Consider the following 16120-nt stretch of genomic DNA (forward strand, 5'->3'; position numbering starts at 1 on the left):
ATGAAAGGGTTAAAAAAAACCCACAAAGACTAGAAAAAAATATTTTAATGAAATAAAGACACACACTTTTTGACCAAATTTTATTAAATGCTCAATCCGTCAAGAAGACCCTCGACCTGAAAAAGAGGCAAAATAAAAAAACAAATTCATACTCCCTGGCCCTGTCCGCAGAAATCCATCGAGGGTCCCACGAAGATCTTCCATGGAGAACAGACACATCCAGAGATATGTCTGCTCTCCACGGCTGCAGCAACACACTGACAGGAGCCATAGTTCCTGTCGGTGTGTCACTGCGCATGCGCGAGCGAGTTTACCGGCGGTCATTGACCCCGGCACTCTCGCTTAACGGCAGTGCTGCGTGGGAAAGTTCAACGCAGCTGTACTGCCGTTAACCGAGACGCCGGCGCCATTGAACTCCGGAACAGTACGCGATACACTGCTAGGAGCTTCGCTCCTGGCAGTGTATCGCCGGAGAGCAGCCGATCGGCGTGGGACACTCGTTTTATGGATTCTGCGGACAGGGAGTATGGATTTGATTTTTTATTTTGTGATTTTTTCCTGGAGGATCGAGGGCTTCGCCTACAAGTGTGCTGTTGGTGAGTATATACTCTGTGTTATATGTTGTATGTACTGTACTGTGTGTCATGTATGTGTATTGTGTGTGTTTTGTGTAACTTTACAACTGTGCTAAGTCGCCGGACACAGGGACAACTCTCCCATCCTAATACCGGATGGGAGTAGTAGTCCCATACGGCGACTTAGCACAATGGTGGCACTAGCGTCGCATGGGGACACGCACACACACACGCACACAGACACACACACATACATATACACACACACACATACCAAATCAATCAAACGGCCGACACGATCCCCATGCGACGGTATGCCTCCATGTCTCTCCGCCCAAGCACTTCCGCCCACGCACTTCCGCCCGCTTCCCCGCACTTCCTGCTGCAGCGGTTCTGCACCACAAACCGCAATAAAACCCGCAGATATATTTTTGATCTGCGGGTTTTACTACGGGTTTGACCTCACAATGGAGGTCTATGGGTGCAGAACCGCTGCTGTTTCGGACAAAGAAGTGACATGCTCCTTCTTTTTTCCCGCAGCTATTCAGCGCGGCTTTTTTTTTTAAATTCAGGATCATGTGCACAGTGGTTCCTGTTTTCCATAGGGTACATTGTACTGTACCCTGCATGGAAAAAAGCTGCGGAACCGCAGCGGCAAAACCGCTGCGGTTCCGCGGTAAAAAACGCACTGTGTGAACATGGCCTAACTCTGGAACTCATTATCTCAATGTATCAGATTGTCTTCCACAATTGAAGCCTTGAGATGCATCTTGAAAACCCAACTGTTCAGAAACGTCTACAAACCGGCAGTAATAATATTAGCCAAAGCATTTTCTCTTTTGATTTTGAAACGATATTGATCATGTATATTTTATTTCCCTTACCTGCCACACGTCTTTACTGGAAAAGTTTGCATGCTTTTTAGTATACTATTCGGGAGCTCGAGGATGACTTCAAACTTTGGTAATACTATTAAGTAAAGAAAGAGAATACAAAAAAAGGCAAGTGATAAATATTTCACATCAGCACAATTCTGGAGAATAAAAGAATCTGCTCAGGCTTTATGAAGTTCCTCACCATATTCTTCCACTTGGAAAGTATGGACTTTGTTTTTTACCCGGATGGAATATGTTCCGAGTAAGGGCTCAGGGGAAAGAGAAAAAGATAGATCAGCTATTCCTTGTGTAAGACTTACATTCAGCATCTGGCCAATCCTGTTTTTTCCTGGATCCTATGGGAAAAAGAGAAAAGTTTTTGTATTTTTGTTACATTCTAAAAAACATCTTGATGCTGAACCCAATATAGAGTTGTTTGCAAATGACCACTCGGTAGATTGGCTAATACTGTAATGGACTGATCTTTTTTAAAGATAATCTGTCAGTAGAATCATCCCTCCTAAGCTATCTATATGGGCATGCAGGTCATAGAAAGTTAAATAAAATGATACTTTGATATCTGTGATCCGATGTCTTATTTATAGCAAGCTGTTAAAATCTATGGGTGGGCACAAATCTAACTGACAATCTCTTTCCAGAGCTTTTTAAAAAAAATAAAAAAAATAAAATAAAATTAGCATTACCAGTATGAGACATCTAATGCTCGACACTTTGCTCTCATAATCACACATAGCTCTGCAGTTAGATCAGAGCTACCACAGTACAACGGAGATGAACTTGTCTCATTACAAACATTTGCAGCAGCAGTTGTCCTTTCATACTGCTGTCAGGTCTGCTTTAACCAACACAGTACAGCAGAGTTGAACCATGTCTCATTACAGGCACAACAAGCTAATTTGCAGTTGTTCTCTCACAGTGCTGAAAGCTCTGCTGTACTGCCCTCCCCCACACTGACCGCCTATAAGATGGAAGCTGAAGCACTATAAAAGGACAACTGCAGCTGCAAGTGTGTTTGCAATGAGACAAAGTTTACTTCTGCTGTACTGTGTTAGTTCTGCTGCATTGTGTTAGTTCTGATCTTACCGCAGAGCTGTGTGGAATATGAGAGCAAAGTGTCAGTCATTGCATGTCTCATGGAGGTAATGCCCCATTTAATGTAAAAAAGCCATATAGCCAAATTCTCAGGGAGATCTATGTCAGGCCCATAGATCTTATCAGCTCATTTACATATAAGAAAAATGTGGATTTCTCTTGAATGAGACATTAGATCACAGATATCAAGCCATCATTTTATTTAACTTTAAGACATGCATACCCACGTCGATGGCTTATGAGGGTACATACTATTGACAAATTCCCTTTAAGTGAACATACTACCACAATATACAACACAGATAAAAACACAAGCCGGATTAAGAACAGAAGCCACAGTGGTGTTGTGAACAGAATCTTACTACAGTTAAGAAGATCTAGATATACCCCTTCCAGGTACCTAATTGTAGTGTAAATATATTTCAATCTGTTATAACAGCAAATCCTCAAGATTTTCATTACCTGTAATTCGACAAGTGGAAGCTGAAAAAGAAACAGCGATTAGTGTTAAAAGTACACAAATGATCATTTTGATATTATGCAGAATACAGTTAGGTCCATATTAGTGTTGAGCGATACCGTCCGATACTTGAAAGTATCGGTATCGGAAAGTATCGGCCGATACCGGCAAAGTATCGGATCTAATCCGATACCGATACCCGATACCAATACAAGTCAATGGGACTCAAGTATCGGACGGTATCCCTGATGGTTCCCAGGGTCTGAAGGAGAGGAAACTCTCCTTCAGGCCCTGGGAACCATATTAATGTGTAAAATAAAGAATTAAAATAAAAAATATTGCTATACTCACCTCTCCGACGCAGCCTGGACCTCACCGAGGGAACCGGCAGCGTTGTTTGCTTAAAATGCGCGCTTTTCCTTCCTTCCGTGACGTCACGGCTTCTGATTGGTCGCGTGCCGCCCATGTGGCCACGACGCGACCAATCACAGCAAGCCGTGACGTAATTTTCAGGTCCTTCTAGGCATTCAGTATTTTAAAATTACGTCCCGGCTTTGTGATTGGTCGCGTCGCGGTCACATGGGCGACGCGACCAATCACAAGCCGTGACGTCACGGGAGGCTGGACACGCGCGCATTTTAAAATGCGCGCGTCTCCTGCCTCCCGTGACGTCACGGCTTGTGATTGGTCGCGTCGCCCATGTGACCGCGACGCGACCAATCACAAAGCCGGGACGTAATTTTAAAATACTGAATGCCTAGAAGGACCTGAAAATTACGTCACGGCTTGCTGTGATTGGTCGCGTCGCGGCCACATGGGCGGCACGCGACCAATCAGAAGCCGTGACGTCACGGAAAGAAGGAAAAGCGCGCATTTTAAGCAAACAACGCTGCCGGTTCCCTCGGTGAGGTCCAGGCTGCGTCGGAGAGGTGAGTATAGCAATATTTTTTATTTTAATTCTTTCTTTTACACATTAATGTTGTTTTGATACCGATACCCGATACCACAAAAGTATCGGATCTCGGTATCGGAATTCCGATACAGCAAATATCGGCCGATACCCGATACTTGCGGTATCGGAATGCTCAACACTAGTCCATATATATTTGGACAGAGACAACATTTTTCTAATTTTGGTTATAGACATTACCACAATGAATTTTAAACAAAATAATTCAGATGCAGTTGAAGTTCAGACTTTCAGCTTTCATTTGAGGTTATCCGCAATAAAATTGGACGAAGGGATTAGGAGTTTTAAGCCCTTAAAATGTGCCACCCTGTTTTTAAAGGGACCAAAAGTAGTTGGACAGATTCAATAATTTTAAATAAAATGTTCATTTCTAGTACTTGGTTGAAAACCCTTTGTTGGCAATGACTGCCTGAAGTCTTGAACTCATGGACATCACCAGACGCTGTGTTTCCTCCTTTTTGATGCTCTGCCAGGCCTTGACTGCGGTGGTTTTCAGTTGCTGTTTGTTTGTGGGCCTTTCTGTCTGAAGTTTAGTCTTTAACAAGTGACATGCAGGCTCAATTGGATTGAGATCAGGTGACTGACTTGGCTATTCAAGAATATTCCACTTCTTTGCTTTAATAAACTCCTGGGTTGCTTTGGCTTTATGTTTAGGGTCATCATTGTCCATCTGTAGTATGAAACGACGATCAATCAGCTGCATTTGGCTGGATCTGAGCACACAGTATGTCTCTGAATACCTCAGAATTCATTCAGCTGCTTCTGTCCTGTGTCACATCATCAATAAACACTAGTGACCCAGTGCCACTGGCAGCCATGCATGCCCAAGCCATCACACTGCCTCCGCCGTGTTTTACAGATGAGGTGGTATGCTTTGGATCATGAGCAGTACCTCGCCTTCGCCATACTTTTCTCTTGCCATCATTCTGGTAGAGGTTGATCTTGGTTTCATCTGTCCAAAGAATGTTCTTCCAGAACTGTGCTGGCTTTTTTAGATGTTTTTTAGCAAAGTCCAGTCTAGCCTTTTTATTCTTGATGCTTATGAGTGGCTTGCACCGTGCAGTGAACCCTCTGTATTTACTTTCATGCAGTCTTCTCTTTATGGTAGATTTGGATATTGATACGCCGACCTCCTGGAGAGTGTTGTTCACTTGGTTGGCTGTTGTGAAGGGGTTTCTCTTCACCATGGAGATTATTCTGCGATCATCCATCACTGTTGTCTTCTGTGGACGCCCAGGTCTTTTTGCATTGATGACTTCACCAGTGCTTTCTTTGTTTCTCAGGATGTACCAAACTGTAGATTTTGCCACTCCTAATATTGTAGCAATTTCTCGGATGGTTTTTTTTCTGTTTTTGCAGCTTAAGAATGGCTTGTTTCACCTGCATGGAGAGCTCCTTTGACCGCATGTTTACTTCACAGCAAAACCTTCCAAATGCAAGCACCACACCTCAAATCAACTCCAGGCCTCTTATCTGCTTAATTGAGAATGACATAACGAAGGGATTGCCCACACCTGTCCATGAGATAGCCTTGGAGTCAATTGTCCAATTACTTTTGGTCCCTTTAAAAACAGGGTGGCACATGTTAAGGAGCTGAAACTCCTACACCCTTCATCCAATTTTAATGTGGATACCCTCAAATGAAAGCTGAAAGTCTGAACTTCAACTGCATCTGAATTGTTTTGTTTAAAATTCATTGTGGTAATGTCTATAACCAAAATTAGAAAAATGTTGTCTCTGTCCAGATATATATGGACCTAACTGTATAACACAATATTTTGAGATAGATACAATGAAGAAGTTATCCACTGCTAAGAGATTTATGAGCTATCCGTAACATAAGTTATCAATATCAGATCGGTGGGTGTTCGAAATCCAGTACCCACACAAACTAGCTGTTATCAGATGGATCGAAATGATGTACATACCAAAGCTGCACCGCTTCACTCCATTTATTCTTATGGGAGTGCCGAATACCACCCGAGCACAGCACTTGGCTTTCTCTGGCTGTCCCTTTAAGACTGATTAGATGGCAGTGTGCATGATTGACCACCATTCCATTTGTACTTGATTTTTCAAAGCCCCAGTTCTCAAGATTGGTGGGGTTCCCAGTGGTTGGCCCCCCAGGGATCAGGAAATTTTCTCCTTTACCATGTTTTGGCCATGTAGATCCTGCTATGGCACTGGGCTGTTTTGGCCTAAGATTCCATGGTTGGTGATTAACTAGACACTGATGGGTCTTCTGGAGTGTGTGAATACTGAATTTGTCAAATGACCCTGAGAAGCTGATGACATATTTAGATCTTTTTCCGCCAATCGAGTGTATAGGCCAGGTATGAGACACAGACCTCTCCTCTATGGCTATGTGTGCGAAAATTCAGGAGGTCCGAGATTATTGCCTCCACAGGTGGAGAGTGACCGTGAAGGTTCTGGATACTGAAATCCACAGTTACTGTTACTGTGCCTAACAAAACCAACATTGCTACTCTGCTCAAAGTTGGACTGTTTCACCAACATTCAGGATCTTTGCCTTTCTGGTGAGAAAAAATGATATTTTGGAAATCATTTTGAATCCAAATCCTGCTTTAAACTTCTCCACAACAGTATCACGGACCTGCCTGTTGTGTTCCTTGGTCTTCATGATGCTCTCTGTGCTTCAAGCAGAACTCTGAGACTATCACAGAGCAGGTGCATTTATACGGAGACTTGATTACACACAGGTGGATTATATTTATCATCATTAGGCATTTAGGACAATATTGGATCATTCAGAGATCCACAATGAACTTCTGGAGTGAGTTTGCTGCACTGAAAGTAAAGGGGCCGAATAATATTGCTCGTCCAACTTTTCAGTTCTTGAATTTCCACAAAAATTTTAAATAACCAATAAATTTTGTTCAACTTCACAATTTTGTTCCACTTGTTGTTGATTCTTCACCAAAAATTAACATTTGGTATATTTATGTTTGAAGCATGATATGTGGGAAAAGGTTGAAAAGTTCCAGGAGGCTGAATACTTTCGCAAGGCACTGAATATGTTGTGTCCTCAAATGTAATTATACTTCAGTGACTATTAAAGGTAACTTGTGAGGTGTGAGGTCCTTGAATGAAACCCCATATTGCAGCAATACCCACTTTGGCTGCTTACAGTTTTTATTATTATTTTTTTTTTTTAACGATCTTATCTATTGCATGTTCATCCTTTTTCCATTCCAACTCAGATCTGGGCCATCTAATTCCTTAGCTGCAGCTGTTGAACCAGTACAGGAGTAAAGTAGGTAAAAATCATTTACACTGAGCCACCATCCTACTTAATCAATGTAACAAAGACTTTCAAAAAACATAAAAACTTGATTGTTATATTTGGATTTTTTCTGATGAGCTGTTCTTAAAATCTATTTCTAGATGTGTGAAGAAAACTAGAAGAATGAACAAAGCATGAGCCTCATAAGTCATCTAGGGCTTATGTGTTTATACACGACTTACCTCCACATGTTCTGGTTGGAAGTTACTGTTAAGTGACACAATGCGAAATTTTACTGTGAAAAGAAAGCACACAATAAATATATAGGGCAGCCGTGTTTAAGGTTTGTTAGTTGTCCTTTACATGACAGCTCTTTCCAAAAGGGAGAAATAGATGTCCCATAAGACTAATTGTGAAGACACGGCATTGTATCTTAATTACCCAGACGACTATTTTTAGCAAACCAAGAATAGGCTGCTATCTATATTTTTGCTTTTGTAAGCCTGTAATAGTGACTTGTAAGCTGATATTTCATATAACATTGTGTGCTCTTATCTTGACTATGACTAGTGATGTTTGCTGATATGCTAATTATGCCTAGTGTTATGGAGACAGTTTGTTGACTTTGAAAGCAGAGAGGGAAAAACTATGCAAAAAGATTAAATAATCAAGTAATGCTACTTGATCTCATCACCATTCTTCCCCTTAATTGTGATGCTGGACTGAAGGACCCTTCTTAAATCTAAAAATAGCTTACATGCCTCTGTATAAAGAGACTAAGAGACAGAAAGACTGGAAGGGACATTCAGAGATTCTGCCAAGACATCCATACATCCAAAGGACCAGAGACAGGACAGCAGGAAATATCATGGCTCCATCACGAGGGAGACGGATCTTTTATTCTACAGGAAACAACCTAGGGGTTTTCGGCCCTGGTTGGAAGAATACAGATCTGCCCCATTGACCATCGCTGAACCATGGATAGGTTTGAAGAAGCCAAGTTGTGATCCTCTGATCAATTGGCCTTGTACATTGTATGGACTCAATGGATTCATCTTCCTACGCTTGTCGTTACCTTCTCTCTGTAAGTATGCCACAGGTGAAGTAACCGACCCTGGAAGATGAAACCAGGTTGTGATCCTCGGATCAATTGACCTTCTATGGACTAAATGGACTGTCATCTTCCTATGCTTGTCATTACCTTCTCTCTGTGTGCATGCCACAGGTGGAGTAATTGACCCTGGAACATGAAGCCAGGTTTTGATGCTCGGATCAACTGGACTTGTACCTCAATGAACTGTCATCTTCCTACGCTTGTCACTACCCCCTCTCTGTGTGCGTGCCACAGGGGGGGTAGCTGACCCTGGAAGCTCTGATGTAACAGCTGCCATTATCCCGGCGAGTCAGTGGAAAGGTGAGACTCTGTAATGTGCACCATCTAGGGGTATTTTGCTGGGACTGTACACAGTGGCGTATCCAGGGGTGGGCAGCCGGGGCATGTGCCCCGGGCGCAGCTGACAGGGGGGCGCCAGCGGGCCACCTGATGATGCGGCGGTCCAAGGAGGCTCCTTGTCGGTGGCATTCTGCCACCCCCACACTGAGATCCTCACCTGTTATGGACCTGGTGGTTAGGTGCACCCGGAATGACCTGATGGTAAATCTAAAAATCGGGACAAGCTCTGGGAAGTGGGAACTCTGCTGACCGCAAACCCTACTCCTATCAACACACACTAGAAATAGCCGTGGAGCGTGCCTAACTCTGCCTAGACGCCTCTTCACAGCTTAAGAGCTAACTACCCCTAAAGATAGGAAATAAAGCCTCACCTTGCCTCAGAGAAATTTCCCCAAAGGTAAAAGCAGCCCCCCACAAGTATTGACGGTGAGTTAAGAGGAAATCACAAACACAGGAATGAAACAGGTTTTAGCAAAGGAGGCCAGTCTAACTAAACAGACAGAGGATAGGAAAGGTAACTTTGCTGTCAACACAAAAAACTACAAAAAACCACGCAGAGTGTGCAAAAAGACCCCCGCACCCACTCACGGTGCGGTGGTGCCACTCTGCACCCCCAGAGCTTCCAGCTAGCAAGGCAATATCATGATAGCAAGCTGGACTAGAATTTAGCAAGTACTAAGAAATATATTCAATTCACAATGAACAACAAATGAACTAGCAGGGACAGCTTCTGCTGGAGTAGACAGGTCATCAGAAAGATCCAAGAGAGATCTGAACCAGTACTGATACATTGACAGCTGGCATCAAGTAACGATCTGAGTGGAGTTAAATAGAGAAGCCAGCCCAGCCATAAACGAGGGCAGCTGAGGAAGCAACTTTAAGACCAGCAGCTCTACTTACAGCCACCAGAGGGAGTCCACAGACAGAACTCACAGAAGTACCATTCCTGACCACAGGAGGGAGTTCGAGAACAGAATTCACAACAGGCGCGGTGACGTGGTTAGTGCGCGCCCTCTCCCTGAACATCAGTGCAGAAGACGCTGAAGATGAAGTGACCGCTGGAACGAGGAGCAGGTAAATATTGAAAGCGCCGGGGGCCTGAGCGACAGAGAGGTGAGTATGTGATTTTTTTTATCGCAGCAACAGCAAATGGGGCAAGAGTCTGTATGGAGCATCTTATGGGGCCATAACATTTGTGCAGCATTATATGAGGCAAATATATTTATAGAGCATCTTATGGGGCATTATCAACATTTCTGCAGCACTATATGGGGCAAATATATTTATGGAGCATCTTATGGGGCATAATCAATGTTTCTGCAGCACTATATGGGGCAAATATATTTATGGAGCATCTTATGGGGCATAATCAACGTTTCTGCAGCACTATATGGGACAAATATATTTATGGAGCATCTTATGGGGCCATAATCAACGTTTCTGCAGCATTATATGGTGCAAATATCTCTATGGAGCATCTTATGGGGCCATAACCATAATCAATGTTTCTGCAGCACTATATGGCGCAAATATATTTATGGAGCATCTTATGGGGCATAATCAACGTTTCTGCAGCACTACTGTATGTGGGGCAAATATATTTATAGAGCATCTTATGGGGCCATAATCAACGTTTCTGCAGCACTATATTGGACAAATGTGTCTATGGAGCATCTTATGGGGCCATTATTAACCTTTATGCAGGATTATATGGGGCTCCTTATTCAATATGGATATTCAAAAACACTTAACCTACCACGGTCTCAATTAATTTTACTTTTCTTGGTATCTATTTTAACATTATGGGGATTCAGGAATGTACCTTGGCTTGGTCATACAGTTTCAATAGAGTTAAGGTTCAAATGGGGGAGGTTTGGGGGGGGGGGGGCGCCAAACTGATCCTTTGCCCCGGGTCCAGGAAAGGCTAGATACACCTCTGACTGTACTACATGTTATCTGCCTGTTTTGTGGTTTAATAAAACATTGCCACACTGTTTGACCCTCACCCTGTGTTGTCTGAGTAGCATTACGCTCACATTAAAGGGAGAAGGAGCATTCGGCGGGACGATCCTTGGTCCATGCGGTTCCGGCTAGCGGACCCGGGGCACCCGCCAACCCCCCATGTCTCCACACTAAACTATATCTCCAAAGCAGTAGACTTCATGGGACACAACAGAGGAATTTATACTGAAGGTCCAACCTGCATCTACACATGTCCAGGTAACATGTACACATATAAATTGTTATAATTGTGCATATAGGACTTGACATTAATAGGAGGTAATAGGTTATCAGGCCCTTTATACCTGGACCTTTGGGAATTTCAGGTATAAAAGACCCAACATCATATTTAAACTTCAACCTTCTAGAATTTACTGTAATACTCTACTGGACAACTCGGACCTTGCATAAGATATTGGACATTATTTCAGTCTACATCTACCCCAATAGTGAGAGGTCTTTCCACTTAATAACCTTTAATACCCAAGTTTACCAGTTTGGCCAGGTTTATATAAAGGTTTGTCAGTCTGGATCAAAATTTGAGCATGTGTCTTCCTTTTCTTTTCAATATCAACTCTTCTGCTTTCATGGATCAACTCATCAGCAGTCTGAATGGAAAGGAATAATGTACCAGTTTGACGAATTATGTCCAGTTCATTAGGGATCTGTAAAATGGTAGAAAGTACAAATACCTAAATATATGCCAGAAGTATGCAGTATAATAAACAAAGTTTAAAGGGTTATTTCCAAGATAGTAAGTTATACTTTATCCACAGGATAGGGGATAACTTACTCATCGCTGAGGGCAAAGAGGTCCCGTTGACCGTGAATAAATTGAAGATCAAGCTGGTTCTCTGGATCACTTGCATCCCAACTGTTGGACGCCTAGCCATAAGTATTCCCTTATCTTGAGGATAATTACATTTCCTTACTAAATTAGCACAAAAAGAAGCTATTATTGTACCTGGAAAGAATTGCAGGAAAATGATGAACTGTCCTGGAATAGTTTAGTTAATAAGGGTGTGGTCTTTCTTCCTATTGTTAGGGTAATCATGACATTGCTATCTCCCTTCATATCTTCTAAATGCAAGCAGATATGATTCTGATGATTAAAGTACATCGTGCTAGGGAATATGAGAGCATAGCGTCTAGAAGACAATGAAAGAAGTACACATAAACAACAATTAAGATTACATGAAACATTCTGACATGAACATTCTATTTACTTGTATCAAATATATTTTCTAGAGTTCTAGGCTAATAACGGTCTATGATTGGGTGACCCCACCTCCATTACCATTATCATCAATGACATTATTACATACAGTGGGTATGGAAAGAATTCAGACCCCTTTAAATGTTTCACTCTTTGTTTCATTGCAGCCATTTGGTAAATTCAAAAAAGTTCATTTATCACATTAATGTACACTCTGCACCTCATCTTGACTGAAAAAAACAGAAATGTAGAAATTTTTGCAAATTTAGTATAAAAGAAAAAACGAAATATGACATGGTCATAAGTATTCAGACCCTTTGCTCAGTATTGAGTAGAAGCACCCTTTGAGCTAGTACAGCCATGAGTCTTCTTGGGAATGATGCAACAAGTTTTTCACACCTGGGTTTGGGGATACTCTGCCATTCTTCCTTGCAAATCCTCTCCAGTTCCGTCAGGTTGGATGGTGAACATTGGTGGACAGCCATTTTCAGGTCTCTCCAGAGATGCTCAATTTGGTTTAGGTCAGGGCTCTGGTTGGGCCAGTCAAGAATGGTCACATAATTGTTCTGAAGCCACTCCTTTGTTATTTTAGCTGTGTGCTCAGCATGAGAGTTTTTCTAACTGTGCTAGCGGGGATCTCACCGAAGTCACCGCAGTTCAGCCTGGCTGGAAACATGGTTTCAGTGACCATAGGTAACCTCGATGACGTCACCTCCAGTCACTGTGGCTGCTCTTGCAGCAGTTCATTCCCTAGTAGTTCTCAGCATGGACGGTTGCATCTTGGCACCGTCAAGGTTGAAAACTATTTAGCCCCCAGACATGGATTACGGCATGGTACAGAACGACGGTCAGGTATGGTATATTGTTGTTTTATTATTTTTGGTTTATTACAGGAGATCGAGGGCTTCGTTGGAATTAGGCAAGGTCAGAACTATGGTTTAATTAAGATTATTAAAGTAGTCTGGGTCTTTCTTTCAATTAAAGGACTTTATTCTTGCTGTGTCTTTATTTACAATACAACTGTAGGATTAGTAATGGATAGGTGTCTTATAGATGCCTCTCCATTGCTAAGCCATGGGCTTGATGTCACCTGACCCCTCTATTCTTGATAACTAGCCTTGCTGAAGCTGACAGCTGAGGTGTCACGCACCCTGCATGGTACTTACAGACAGGTCCATGCAGGTTTCCTGAGCTGGGGTGAAAGTATACCGGGCACACAATCAGGGATCTTGGAGGAGTGGTGTAGCCATGGTAAAGAGTAGTATTTCAGAGGAACAGGACCTTACACATGTGACTGCTGGGGGAGTGTTCGGGGCAGAGCCAAACCCCAGAGTCCCAGAGAGCTACACACTGCTGGGTGAAGCAGGAGAAGTGTCAGGCAGGCGAAAGTCAAAACCAGAGGACAGCACAAATAGCAGAAGGGGCAAACAGGAACGTGGTCAGGAACAAATACTGAGGTCAGAACCAGAGAGATAACTCAGTACCAGAGGAGTCATACAAAGCGGTTAGTCTAAGGGCAAATCGGGAGTCAAAAAACCAAGCAAGCAAATAAACAGCACCAAGACAGCAGACAAACGCACAACGAGGGGACAAACCATGTCATAACCAAACGAGCAGCAAGATAACAGGCACAAGGCACAGGCACACAAAAGGTCAACCGACTCAGCCAAGGGCAGAGGTATAACTGACACCGGACCTATCAAGATTGGCAACCAAATAGCTGCCCTCTGCCATAGAGAGGCAGGCACAATTAACCCCTGTCTGACCAGGACGGGCTAAAGACAAAACCATGTCCTGGATCATGACATGAGGGTTGCAGCCCCAGCTGTGAGTTTTGCCTGGCTGGTTAACAAAAATACTGGGGAACCCAAGCCTTTTGTTTTTAATTATTTATTTACAGCCCAGGAGCGGCTGATGAATACTCCCAGCAAGTGTCGGATGATGGGAGCAGTTGTCCCATCAGCTGACACCAGTGACCGGAGGTAAACTTTATACCTCCGATCACTGAGTAGTGATGCTGACTTTTAACAGCGTGGGAACCGCAACTCTCTGACCGGCGGGGATGATATCACCGCCAATCTGAAGCAGTGTTTACCGTGCTGCCATGCACATGACAGCGCGACAAAGTGAATTTCGGGGCAGCTTGTGGGTGGGGCATAATATTATATGCCTTATGCGATAGATGCTGCTGTGCAGGCGCCGGCGCCATTTTGCTGGATATAATTTTTTTCTAACCTTACACTATTATATGCATTATGTAAAATAAGGAGCAGATCAGTGAAGGACCAGTGACCTGTCATAAGCCCATACTTATGACAATGGAAGCAGAGAACCACATAACCCCCCCCCCCCCACAAGCCGCCCCGAAGCACAAGAATCTTATCAACTGAAAACTACAATTAAAGATTAAACACCAACTACAAGACAGATTTCATCAACCAAGGTATCATTTTAATCAGTATAACAGCACCAAGCTGACACTTTCTGTAGGATACTGAGCACAATCCTGCTGACAGGCTCAATTTAAGGGTTGTCAACTCAAATTATATCGTTGATGCACCCTTAGGAGTGGTTATCAGTATCTGATTGGTATGTGTCCAACACCGTGCACCCCCACTGATCAGCTGTTACAAGCTCCTCAGCTGGATGTAAACAGATTGAATTGAAGTGGACAAATCAATAAGATATCAAGATAAGGCTAAGTTCACATGAAAGTTTAAAAAATCATCAGATTCAGGAAAAATGTAACATTTTTCAGGTGTATGTCATCTGTATTGCATTCAGTTATGAAATTACCAAGTACAGTTTCCCATGTTAAATGCAATGTATCAGTAAACATTGGATGCTCTACAGTTAAACCATATGGGATCTGATTTTTTTCTTGTGGACCCTCAGACTTGCTGGCAATATTTTTCTTTTTCATGTTGCCATTCCATCTGTCTGAAACAGATCGCTTAAACTGCCTATTTGAATAACATTGGTCCAAAGTGAGATCATTTTTTTTTCCACGGACAGCACTTTGAAGAATAAAACAGCCGTGTGAATTTAGCCTTACAGAAGACCTTTCCCTTTGCTTTTTTTTTTTGCAATTTTTTTTATGTTGAAGTATAATTGTATAATTACAATACAAGTAAATCAATAAATATAAGAGGATCCAGGAGAAAGCGGACATCCTGCAAACATCAGGAAGTAATAACAGCTGGATGGAGATATCTGATGCCAACAAAACCAATGAATGCGGTCCTCCTCTCCTACACAGCCCAACCCTGTACTGACGAAGCTCTACATTCAAAAATAATGTATTTGGATGAGTGGAGCCATTTTTTTTACTGTAGAGCTTGGTCAGTATGGGACTGCCGTACTGACCAAGCTCTAGAGTCAAAAAGGGCTCTACTTATCCAGCATACCTCTGACCAAATTAATTATCAAAAAAATGCCATATATAACCCACAGCATTTTAAAAATCACTGCAACATACATTGAAGGAAAAAAATGGAAAACAATATAAAAATGACAGTAGAAAACAAGTTTAAAAACACAAATCACTTTCTCACAATACTCACAGTTTTGCTTCTACATTGCAGATTTGTAAAAGTATCAGACCGACATATATGAACGGCGGCAGCATCCTTCTTACGGGTCTTGATCTCCAGTCCGTCTAACTCATTAACTATTTAGCTAACTAAGTAAAATCTGTTATACTCTTTTGAGGAGGAGACTGCACAGGCTGACAACTGCAGGATAAATGTTTGCTACGTTCTGACCAAACCAGTTCAAGGTCAGGTTTAAGTAAATGAGGGCAAAAATGATTGAATTACTGAATCTGGCTATAACTATTGCTTTTCCTCTTTTTCTGATTACAGAATTATCAGCAGGTCTACATGCCAAATGTTTGCATGAAGAGTCCAAATTAGATTTTGAAATCTTATGGTGCCAGCTACACCTCGATGATTGGTCTGATGTCATGACGTGTGCCTCCCTAGGCGATCGATGAGAGGGTGCACACATTCTGATGTTATGAAATCAGAATGTTTGTCGAAGCCTAACTGGCACCAGAAGAGGTGGTGAAGAGCGAAAAAGAAACTGGTGCCAGTGTGTGTAAAGGTGGAGATGATGGCTGAACACCCTCTCTGAAGATTATTGATATAACATTGATATAATATTTAATATTACTTGTTGTTTATTCTCATGTAGGCTTCAATTTCCTATGATT

At 42.5% G+C, this 16120-nt stretch overlaps 1 protein-coding gene across 1 annotated transcript in view; it reads right to left on the reverse strand.

The window, feature by feature from the left end:
- Window positions 1-15649, reverse strand: part of LOC143769702 (alpha-2-macroglobulin-like protein 1) — a 110017-nt gene extending 94368 nt beyond the window's left edge. Inside the window, exons 1-7 of the mRNA XM_077258487.1 lie at window positions 15471-15649; window positions 11656-11839; window positions 11185-11356; window positions 7480-7532; window positions 3026-3046; window positions 1653-1806; window positions 1460-1544 (exon numbers count right to left, since the gene is read on the reverse strand). Of these exons, the coding sequence (XP_077114602.1) occupies window positions 1460-1544; window positions 1653-1806; window positions 3026-3046; window positions 7480-7532; window positions 11185-11356; window positions 11656-11839; window positions 15471-15535 (734 nt within the window). The 5' untranslated portion in view covers window positions 15536-15649. The remainder of the gene's footprint in view (window positions 1-1459; window positions 1545-1652; window positions 1807-3025; window positions 3047-7479; window positions 7533-11184; window positions 11357-11655; window positions 11840-15470) is intronic.
- Between the last annotated feature and the right edge of the window lie 471 nt (window positions 15650-16120).

This window comes from Ranitomeya variabilis, chromosome 4 (genome assembly GCF_051348905.1).
Source record: "Ranitomeya variabilis isolate aRanVar5 chromosome 4, aRanVar5.hap1, whole genome shotgun sequence".
NCBI classification, from domain to species: domain Eukaryota; kingdom Metazoa; phylum Chordata; class Amphibia; order Anura; family Dendrobatidae; genus Ranitomeya; species Ranitomeya variabilis.